General features: G+C 37.4%; 2 protein-coding genes and 1 pseudogene across 2 annotated transcripts; all 3 read left to right on the forward strand.

The window, feature by feature from the left end:
* Nucleotides 1-407: 407 nt before the first annotated feature.
* LOC113779972 lies at nucleotides 408-1,596 on the forward strand. The gene has a single exon (XM_027325784.1). The coding sequence runs from the start codon at nucleotides 755-757 to the stop codon at nucleotides 1,430-1,432; it is 678 nt and encodes a 225-aa protein (XP_027181585.1). The 5' UTR covers nucleotides 408-754; the 3' UTR covers nucleotides 1,433-1,596.
* A 4,578-nt stretch (nucleotides 1,597-6,174) lies between these two features.
* Nucleotides 6,175-7,738, forward strand: LOC113781477 (hydroquinone glucosyltransferase-like). Its single transcript, XM_027327420.1, has one exon. It carries the CDS (start codon nucleotides 6,230-6,232, stop codon nucleotides 7,658-7,660), a length of 1,431 nt encoding a protein of 476 aa, XP_027183221.1. The 5' UTR covers nucleotides 6,175-6,229; the 3' UTR covers nucleotides 7,661-7,738.
* A 1,801-nt stretch (nucleotides 7,739-9,539) lies between these two features.
* On the forward strand, nucleotides 9,540-10,787 carry LOC113780914 (annotated as a pseudogene).
* Nucleotides 10,788-11,305: the final 518 nt, after the last annotated feature.

Here is an 11,305-nt window from a genome sequence, read left to right on the forward strand (position 1 = left end):
ACTTCTAAATGTGCTTGGTCTATTATGGCCAACACAATTATATCTGAGTGAAACTTCCATTGGTGCATAAAAAAGAAAAGGGAGAGAATTTGACTTCAACAGTTGAGTTTCCTACCGTTTTGTCCGCATGTAAACACATCTATTTAGACTGCCACATCATTACAAAACGATGACAGTACTCCGGATGCTTTCTTATGAGAGGAATCTTCCTCAGAGAAGAGAAGCTTGCACATTTTGGATCGTATTTTATTAGTACCAAAGAACCATAACAATTAAACGTGATAATTAACTGGTAAAAGAGTTTCTTTTTCCTTCCCCCAACCTCAGTTTACCTAACTTATGTTGATTAAACTGAAAGCGTAAAAGTCTTTATGGCCAACCATCCCCTCCTAATTAATGCTGGGTTTACACTGCCCGCAAGGCCAGGTAATGAGATTTCAGAGTTAGAGAAACGGAGACGTGGCCGCTAGCGGTCTACACGAGCTACTTACCACAACAAAGGCGTGAAACTTTGCTTGTTCATATGGTATAGACTCCTTCACTCGTAGCTACCGTGTTTGAACTTTGAAATCTTAACCCTTCAGCCCGCACAACCAACCAGAAGTCAGAAACTTCCTCCCTTCCCCTCGTTATCCAGTTGAAGAGTCAAGTAGTTGTTTTATAGCGGTCAAAATAGTCTCCACATGACTCCACACCAAAATATATAGTCATCCCTGATCTCTCCAATCCTTCCAATCTCCAAACTACTCAAAAGATGATGGAAAAACCAGTCGAGCAGCTGAAGAAAGAAAGCCAAACCAAGTTTGCCAAGAATGAATCTGCAGAGACTCCTACACTCGTGTTAGTCCAGCAGAAAGAATACCAATCCAAGGTAAATGGCAAAAACGAATCACAGGCCACCGCGAGGCCCCTGGAAAACCAAGCTAAGATTTCTAAATCGGCAGAACAACCAGCTGATGCGGCCGCCAATCCACTTCTTTGGGACTGTGGAAGCTCCCTATACGACTCTTTCGAGCTCAAGTCGTTTGAACGCCAACTTGACTCGGCCATCCATTCAAGAACTCTGTCAATGCCCCACTTATCTGATCGTCGTGTGATTGATGGTGGTAATCACCACCAGCCGCCATCTCAGCCGCCTCAGCCCATGTCTAAGAAGTCCTCCAAAATTTCGCGTTCGTTTCACAAGTTTCTTCGATCAGTATTCAAGCCCAAGGCACAAAATGGTAACAAGAATCCTTTCTTTCCGGCTAATGAGCAGCAGGCTACGCGGGATGGATTTTACGTGGTCTATGACATTGACAAGTCCGGGGCTCTTTCAACTATTCCAGAAGTTTCGGAGTTCGATGGTCTTTCACCCGAGTACAAATCTTTGGTTGGAAGAACTGCATCTGATCGATTTGCCGTTAGTTCCATAGGTATTTCTTGTGCTTGATTAGATAAATAGAAACTGTGGCAGTGTGAATATTTCCATAATCAGTAAAATTTTAGACGTGCCTACGAAATAAACTGAAATAATATTCCCTAATGATTGTATAACCAGTTGTACAGTACTGTCATGCTCCGTAGTGATTGTATTTTATGTATTCGGGTTTCTTCCTTTTTTGTCTTTCTTCTAATTCTGACATTTGGCACATCTTTAATGCGTATAATGAATAGATTTTTCTTTCGTTTTAAAGAAAGAGATGCAATAGAGCCAAAGTCAATTTTGGCTGGCTATCACTCCTAGTGACTTCTAGATTAGGTATGTATTTTCCATGTTTGGCCAATTTCCATATTTGTTTTTTTAAGTTGTTCCATGATAAAAATGGACAGTAGAACTTTCAGAGCTCCCGCAGGTGTGCATGGATCGAACTCTAGAGCTTGAGATGTGGTTTATTAGTACCACAAAACTTCACCAAAAAGATAAGTGGCAATATTGGATTTTTCGCATAATAGGATGCATGAATAAGGTTCACAGTGATAGTACAGTAGTTGTGTCTGGCTAGATGTTAGTTTTGACAATTACCAAACCAAAAATAGTCCTGTAAATCTATCGGATTAATGATGAGTGGTGTCACCAGCTGTTCGAACTAATGTTTATAGTTGTACATCAATTCCTTTGTTGTCTTCTCAGACGGGAGTTCAAGAAGAAAAATCTATGAACCCTAAGTACAGGTTATGCCCCGGTTTCCTTGCCCATTAGGTAATCTAATAAACTTGGCAACAAGTTAATTAGATCATATTTAAGTGGCATAAGAGTGAAATGAACTTACAAAGTAACTTTAATCCGTGATCTCTTGGCATTTGAGAAACTTGCCAAGATATATGCATTTAATTCTACTACCTCATCCAATCCTTCCAATCCCCCTTCCTTTTTTTCAGCCATTCTAAAGAGGTGGCTGTGGTTCCTTCCTTTGGGCTTAATAATCCTGGAGGACGACGGACGATGGCGTTTGCCACCAGCAGCTCTTGGAGAAACTTTAGGGGATAATGATGTAATTGGGGTGGCTACCCACATTTCCATTTCATTCCTTGTTAAGGGACTTGTGGTCTCTCCCTTGTACCTCCAAAAAAGAAGTAAAGGCTCATAATTGATCCCTTGTCTGTATCATGTACTCCCTCTGTCCCGTTTTGTTAGTCTTGATTTTTTTTTCACACAGATTAAGAAAGTGTAATTAATTTGGTTGGAAACATAAATTTAGATTAATAATTTCCTAAACTACCCTTATGCTAAGATAGACTTTTCATTTATCTATGCATTGGAAAAGCTCAATGTATTCAATGTAGTGGGTTAGTATTTAATAACAATGTATTAATAACAAGATATTTAATAAGGGTATTTTAGATAATTTGAAAGATTACTACATTGGAAAGTGGACTACAATTTGGGACAGACGAAAAAAGAAAATAAAACTATCAAAGTGGGACGGAGGGAGTATGTATTATCTTTACCTTCCCCAATTAATGAGGTTGTTGCAAGTTGGTAGTCCTTTTGTTTTTGAATGAGGTTGGACCGCTCAAAATCGTAATCATCAAACAGCGTTTTAATATGTACAGCGTAGTAAATAACCATACCAGTATATAGGACAGCTCTCAGAGATCTGCTCAAAAGGGACGGATAACTCTCGAACGTCGGGTTGTCGGTTGAATTAACTCTCGAACTCCCTCCTCCCACTTTGATAGTCCTGTATTCCTTTTTCATCTATCCCAAATTGTAGTCCACTTTCCAATTGAAGAATGTAGTTGTATTTTAATTTTTCTAAAATACTCTTATTCAATGTAAGTAGTTGTTACTATAAACCTATCCCATTTAATGAGAGTTGATTCTTTTTTTACCATCAATTCAAGTTCCCATAAAGTTGTACCATATTTAATTTGAGGGTATTTTAGGAAAATAGCAATCTAAATTTACTTTTCCAACAAAATTAACTACTTTTTCTTAAACTGTGTGAAAAAAGAAACAGGATTATCAAAGTGGGACGGAGTGAGTATATGTTAGACAGTTAAAAACTCTTTTCTCGTTAAGTACTATTGCATAAATTACCTGATGACAGCACAAAATATAAGAATGTAATCCAATTCCACGAACTAATCGAGGTCCTAATCTATGCTGAAATTTTGTTACTGTCATCTTTATGTTCGAAAAAATGCTCACTTTCTGAACTTTATCTCACCGACAAAGCATAATAAATGTATAGGTTCGATTGGCTTTTGCAAATACAATTATATGTGGTTGACGCATTTCTTACCAGATTTAGCATGTTCATTTATATTATATTTTTTTCATACATCAAAAGAATTGTGCACAACAAAATTAGACGAGTATAAGCTAAATCGTGTATTAAATATAACAAACACACAATTTCCCGTAATAATTAGTGTGACAACCATGACAATTGCACATATCGTGAAACAGATATCACAAGCGAAGGAAAAGAGCTAATTTGAGTCACATGAACCAGAGAAAGAAAAGCCAGTACCAAAGCAAATCAAAACAGTTCACTACTATCGCCATTATGCTTCCCAAATTACACCAAGCGACTGAGAGTTTTGTGGCTGTAGTAGAACTCCAGCCTGGTTAGGAATTAGCAGGAGTCCCTTCCTTCGAAATTTCAGGGTCCATAGGGTTAGATTAAAAACTTTTATTATAAATGTTTTTGTAAATATTTTTAAAATTTAAAACTTTGTTAAGGCATATTTAAAAATTTTTTTATCTTTCCTAACACAAGCATTCACCAACCTCTCTCCACCTTCTCTTCTCTAGCCACCACCAGGCCTGTTTCCTCTCTCTTCTCACTCTCGACTGTTCTTTTTTCCCCATCCTTCTCTTTTTTCCTGCCCTCCCCTCCTTTCTCGTGCATCTATTCACCTTCTAGTTGTAGGGAGAGAGAGGAGAAAGAGAAAGAATAGAGAAAGGGAGGGGTGGTGGTGGAAAATGAGAAGAAGGAATAGAAGAGAGAAGAGGAGAATGGGCGGTGGTGAAGGAAGAGGAGAGGTTGCCAAGGTGTGGGTGATGGTGGCAAAAGGTTGGAACTAGTGGTAGCTGGAAGTAGGGGTAGTGGTAAAGAAAGAATAGTGTGGTGAGTTATATTTGAGAATTTTTAAGTTATTTCTTTTCTTGGAATATTTTTGGGTTGGTGTTATTATAGACTTTGTATGTATATAATTTTTTGATGGATCAGGCCAAATAAATGCAGTAAGGGCCTGATCTAAGTGTCTTGTGGTAGTCGAGTCACCACAAAGGCACCTATATTTATGGGATTCAAAGTTTGAATTCTTCACTTCTTTTCCCAAAAAAACACTTAAGTCCCTTGTGATGGCCAAGTTGTCTAGGACAATTGAGCACCCACAAATACACTAAAGCACCCGCTGCAGATTTTGTATTTGAAATACAATTTTTTCCAAGAATTTAGAACCCATACATAGCCTCAATTTTTGGTTCGCTCAATTCCAAACACCCAAACGTGAACTAATACCCCCTTTGTTTTTTTTGAGGGCAACTTGAACTTAAAAGCGCACGGACATGTCCTACTGCGCAGGAGCATATTAATGCCAAAATGCCCCACCCATCAGCCATCTTCAGGACATAGTTAGGATCCTACCCCAATTAAGAGATACAGAAGACAGCCCAATGCAGCCGTTTTGTGGGCAACACATTTGAGTGAATTGTAAACCCCGAAAAATGATTCAGGCCTATGGCCTACTTATCAGAAACCCATTTAAGTGGTGTTTGTACTGTCGTCAATTTGAGTATCATTTTCAGATTCATTTTGGAATGGACAAGACAACAATGGCATACCAGAAAGAGTAGGAAGTAAAAGGATTTTCACCTCCAACCTTCATACCAACACTAACAAGTTAACAATCGAAGTGACGGATAGACGAACAGATAAAATTCATACAGTTTTCATCAATGAAATGATTAGTTAAATCAAAGCATTATTTTTTTCAATACCAGACCAGGCTAAAATTTGAAGGAAACTAATACGAAATATATAAATATGCAAAATCATTTGCATTTAAAATGCACCTACTTTTTTTTATATATAAAGGCTTTATTGTATTAAAAAATTTAGCCTTCATTTCTTTTGAAAAGAATGATTATTTGAAAAAATATTAGTTAGAATAATTCATGTAACAGTTGTTGTGATGTAATGTATGTAAAATAAAAAATAATTAAAAATATATAAAGATAGTAAAAATATGTTTATAATGCAAATAAAATAATATTTAGAAAAATCTATGTATCAAACAAACAGACTTTGCAGTAGAAATGTTCAATTGAAAATGATATACATAGATGTATTACAGAAGTTAGGACGTGGGTAGAGACATTTGAGTACGAAATTTCCGGTCTTTGCAGCATCACCAAATATATATATATATATAAAAGTTGGCTCAATTGAAAAAAATAAACCATTTCTTCATAAAAAGGTTGCATATTTGAATTCTACTATGATGTGAGGGTCATGTTAATGTGTGTTTGAATTTCGCTGCTAATGTAAATATTGTATTGGTAATGATTTGCAAGAAGCTCTATAAATCATCTATGATTTAGGAGGCGTTTCTTGATCTACAGTGGTGATTGAAACCGAATCAAACCACACTTTCTTCTTCTTCTTAAAAAAAAAAAAAAAAAAAAAAACCTGTCTCAAGGACCAATAAATAGAGAACAAGAATTGAGAATTTTGGCTATAAGTATCAGGGCCTAAGCAATAACAATCATCTTCCATCAACAGCCGATTCCACCATGGAAACCATACAATCTCACATAGCCTTGTTACCATCTCCAGGAATGGGTCATCTCATTCCTCTCACTGAATTCGCCAAACGACTTGTTCTTCACCATAACTTCTTAGTCACTCTGATACTTCCCTCAGACGGTTCACCCATGAGCGCCCAAAAATCCTATCTTCAATCACTACCCGCAACCATAACTCCCATCTACCTTCCTTCGGTTGGTTTCGACGACCTCCCTGAGGATACCAGGGTCGAAACCCGTATCGCCCTCACCATTTCTCGATCTCTTCCCGCAATTCACGATGCATTACTTCAGTTGCTAATAACCAAGCCATGCTCACGTCCTATCTCAGCTCTAGTGGTTGATCTTTTTGGTTCAAATGCTTTCCGATTGGCTAGGGATTTAAACATGTCATCCTACATGTTTTTCACATCGACTGCAATGTCCTTTTCCTTACTCGTACATTTGCCAAAGCTTGATCAAACCTATACATGTGAGTATAGGGACTTGACCGAAGCAGTGGTGTTACCCGGATGTGTGCCACTGCTCGGGAAAGACTTTCTTGATGCTATTCAGGAGAGGAAGAATGATGCTTATAAACTTCTTCTCGAATTATGCAAGGAATATGGTTCCGCTGATGGGATACTGATTAACAGTTTTGTGGAGTTGGAATTCGGTGCTCTCAAGGCTTTGAAAGAAGAGGGATGGTTTAAACCACCGATTTATCCAGTTGGACCGTTGATTCAGACAAGATCAATCAACGAGGTTGTTCCGGAATCATCAGATTGTTTGGAATGGTTAAATAACCAGCCAACAAAGTCGGTTTTATTCATTTGTTTGGGCAGCGGAGGAACTCTGTCCCAGGAGCAAATAAATGAAATGGCTTTCGGTCTGGAAATGAGTGAACAAAGATTTCTCTGGATTGTTCGAAGCCCGCATCAAACCGCTGCAAATGCTGCGTTCTTTACCAACAAAAGCGTGAATAATCCTTTGAATTTTCTTCCAAAAGGGTTTTTGGAGAGAACAAAAGAAAAGGGGTTAGTGGTTCCCTCATGGGCTCCTCAAATTCAAGTCCTGAGCCATGGTTCAACCGGAGGGTTCGTGAGTCATTGCGGTTGGAACTCGGTTTTGGAGAGCATTGTCCATGGAGTGCCTTTGATTGCATGGCCACTTTATGCGGAGCAAAAGATGAATGCTGTTCTGTTAACTGAAGATTTGAAGGCTGCCTTAAAGGTCAAGGCGGATAAAATCGGACTTGTGGGGAGAGAACAAATTGCAAAACTCGCAAAAGATCTAATTCAAGGAGATGAAGGAAAGGATGTTCGAGATAAGATGAAACAACTCAAGGATGCTGCTGCTAGAGCTTTCGAACCGGATGGCTCTTCTTCAATCTCACTTGCCCAGGTGGCTCAGAAGATGAGTGTATTGAAAACTAAGTGACTCTTAGCTATGTAGTTGCTTTCCTGTTCGAGTGCTCTACTGAATAGGTTGCCTTTAATGGATACCCTTTTATAACTAGTGTCGCAGTCTCAATTTATGCTTCACCCAAAAAGAAATGTAAAAAATTACGTGGCCTTGGAAATATTAATTGTTCTTTGGATTACATTACGCTTGCTTCCTAGTATTTTTCTCTTCAATTTATTAGGCCCGGTTGATGAATTCAAATTCCCTCGGATCCCCTCCATTGGAATGAACCACAACAATTTACAAAAGAAGACAGAAAAGAAAATACAGACAATGAACTTAATGTCGTCCAGCTCCTAAGCGGCCCTTTCCTTTCAGCTTTCAGAATGGTAAAATTGAAAAGATGCATTAAAATAGAGGAAAGAAGAAATGGTAGGGCTGGCCGTTGGATGTCAGCACAGAAAGTAACTGGGCAGGAGGTGACATTTCAACTGCTCTATTCGTCGTTACACTGAAAGAAAATATCGTACTTTTCATTTTTTTAATGTCTCAAAACATTTGTTATATTAGAAAATTCAAAGTTCAATATAACGTTTCTTTCTAATTATATGCATGTTACCATTCAAATTTAAATTTTAAATTTGTAAGGAAAAAATTAGAAAGAGAAGCACAAATATCACAATTAAACCACTATTCTTAAAAAGTTGGATTTCCGAAACATAACTAAATAATTGGTTCAGAGAGGGAGTATTATTGTTCGTCTTATTATTTTTTTGGTATAATTTCAAAAACTTTCTCTAAGGTTTTTGACAATTTCATTTGCCTCCCTTTAACTTCTGAAAATCTCAAATATCTCCCCTAATAAGGAATTGGGATGAATTGCTAATATAATGTGTGGCAAAACCACTATTATATCCTAAGTATTTAGTGAGATTAACTAAACAATACCTACAAAAACCGCTATTGGACTATATTTGAAGAAAAAAAATAAAAAATTGGCCATTTGTCTTTAGCAAGTTGGTGTGAATTTCTCCTCCAAATCTAGGTGGCACACTTTTCTAATAGTAATTACGTACTATTAAAAAAGTGTGCTATTTCATTTAATTTTTTTAAAGTTTTTAATGTTGGCCTTTATATTTTGTTGAGTTGTTTTGCAAATTTAGATTTTAGTTAGTCTGATCATCTAAAATTTGCTAATGCATCTGCTACATATTTTTGAAATTTACCTCCAGCTTTTGATTTTTTTTTGCCCAGTTTTAATCCATTTAATAGTTTCTCAAAACAATCGTTGTAACAATTGGTAAGGGCATTTTTTATGCCAATTTACGTTCTCTCTCCAACAATTATTTTCCTATTCTACCTTTTTTTGATTTGGGATTACATGTTACACAAAAGTTTCAAATAAGGGAGCTAAATGAAAATTTCAAAAGTTGAGAGGAACTGAGTGAAATTGTCAAAAACCTCGAGGGAGGATTTTGAAATTATACCTACTTTTTTTTTGGCAAGAACATTTCAACTATTATCACTCATAAACTTTTTCGTGCTTTTTATGTTGGTACACATATTTTGTCCTCCATTAGACTCATGAATGCTCTAAGCATTATGATGGTTTCTTTTCTAAGATACGCTGGCCTATGTGTTATACTCCGTTAGTTAAAATTTTTGCTTAATGACATGATACACTATTGACTGTTATGAGATGAAACAGGAAAGAAAGTGAAGCATTCAGTTTTGTTAGCATCTAAAAATGCAACGAAAGATAGTTGACACATATAAAGAATATGTGGGAAAAAGTAGTTTATTATTGTACCAACAAAAAGGCATGTCCAATTCTTATATTTCAGTATTGTTCTATGCTTGATGCAAACTAATATTGTTCTGTATTTAATGAAAACTAATGCAGCATTAATTTAATATGGTGTTCCTAATAAATGTACAGTGCAAAATTAGTGCATCAATATTGTATAGGTAATTAATGTAATTTTGGTATTAATTGGAACTAATTTCTCAATTGGGTCATCATCATGTAGTTGTACTCGTATTTGTGCATTGGTTGTTGATCTTTTTAGTCTTTCAGCAATTGATGTGGCAAAAGAATTTGGCATCCCATCTTATGTATTCTATCCCACCACAGCTACGTGCTTCTCCTTGGTCTTGCATATGCCGGAGCTGGATAAAATTTACCCCGGCGAATATAGGGACTTGCCTGAACCAATCGAGTTACCCGGGTGTTTCCCGTTGCACGGGAAGGACCTCATGGACCCGGTTCAAGATAGGAAGGGTAAGGCCTACAAAAGGTTGCTGCAGAAACGCGACCGCTACAATTCAGCACAAGGGATATTGATTAATAGTTTTATGGACTTGGAACCGGGTCCAATTCGGGCTCTGAAGGAAGGTAGAGTATTGTCCTTGAAACCACCGGTTTATCCGGTTGGACCGTTGGTTCAAGGCAGCGGTATAATATCATCCCGCGGAATACACGAATCTGAATCGCCAGGATATTGTTTGAAATGGCTAGATGAGCAGCCGGAGGTGTCGGTTTTGTTTGTTTCGTTTGGGAGCGGGGGAACGTTGTCTCAGAAGCAGTTGAATGAATTGGCTTTTGGACTGGAAATGAGTGAAGAGAGATTTCTTTGGGTTGTTAGAAGCCCAAATGAGAAGGCTGCGAATGCAGCCTTTTTTGGTGTCGAAAGCGTGGAAAGTCCTTTCGATGTTCTTCCCGAGGGGTTTTCAGAGAGGACTAAAGAGAAGGGTCTTGTGGTAGCCTCATGGGCTCCTCAAATTCAAGTCCTCAGCCATGGCGCAACTGGGGGTTTTCTCACTCATTGTGGGTGGAACTCAGTTCTGGAGAGCATAGTGCATGGGGTGCCTTTGATTGCATGGCCACTTTATGCTGAGCAAAAGATGAATGCTGTATTGTTAACTGAAGATTGGAAGGTTGCCTTGAGGGTTAAGCTGGATGAAAAATGGACTGGTGGGGAAAGAAGAAGTTGCAAACTTGGCAAAAGGCCTAATTGGAGGAGGAGAAGAAGGAAAGGGACTTGGGCTCAAGATGAAAGATCTTAAAGGTGCAGCTGCAAGGGCTTTGAGAGAGGATGGATCATCGGTTAAGGCACTTGCTGAAGTGGCTCATAGATGGAGTTCCTTTAACGTGCAAAAGTAAAATTCTTCTACATCACAGTCCACCACCTACTCTGAAATTTTGTCCAGGGTGACTTATAAATCAACGGCTTCCATGTTTCTTTTACAAGAAAAAAAGGAGCTCAATTAAGGAATCGAGCTTGTTTTAACTCTTGAAAAAGATGAGCTGGATTAAGGAATTAAGCTTGTTTTAATGTAGCATCACTTCAAGACTTACACTTGAGGTGCGTTTGATAAAACTGAAATCTGAAAACTAAAATTGGAATCCATTAAATTATTGAATTGTTAAGTTATTAAATCAAATACATTTGAATGTATATCATATCTAGTAATAAGTGAATAGTTTATCATTTATTTTTGAGAGTAAGTTTTGCCACTTAATTAATTCATATATTCAATTTTTTATTCTCAAACGCATCTGAACATATTAAGAACTAAATTCATTAATTTTAAGTGTTGAATTGGATTATCAAACAAAACCTTGATCACTCCCAAACTTTTGACTATTAATCAAGCTAAGTATTCAGCCCACAGCATTCT

Source organism: Coffea eugenioides, chromosome 8 (genome assembly GCF_003713205.1).
Source record: "Coffea eugenioides isolate CCC68of chromosome 8, Ceug_1.0, whole genome shotgun sequence".
Classification (NCBI taxonomy): Eukaryota; Viridiplantae; Streptophyta; class Magnoliopsida; order Gentianales; family Rubiaceae; genus Coffea; species Coffea eugenioides.

What these genes read in the sequence shown, in the direction of transcription:
- LOC113779972 (XM_027325784.1), top strand. Translation starts at nt 755, where the DNA reads ATGATGGAAAAACCAGTCGAGCAGCTGAAGAAAGAAAGCCAAACCAAG.
- LOC113781477 (XM_027327420.1), top strand. Translation starts at nt 6,230, where the DNA reads ATGGAAACCATACAATCTCACATAGCCTTGTTACCATCTCCAGGAATG.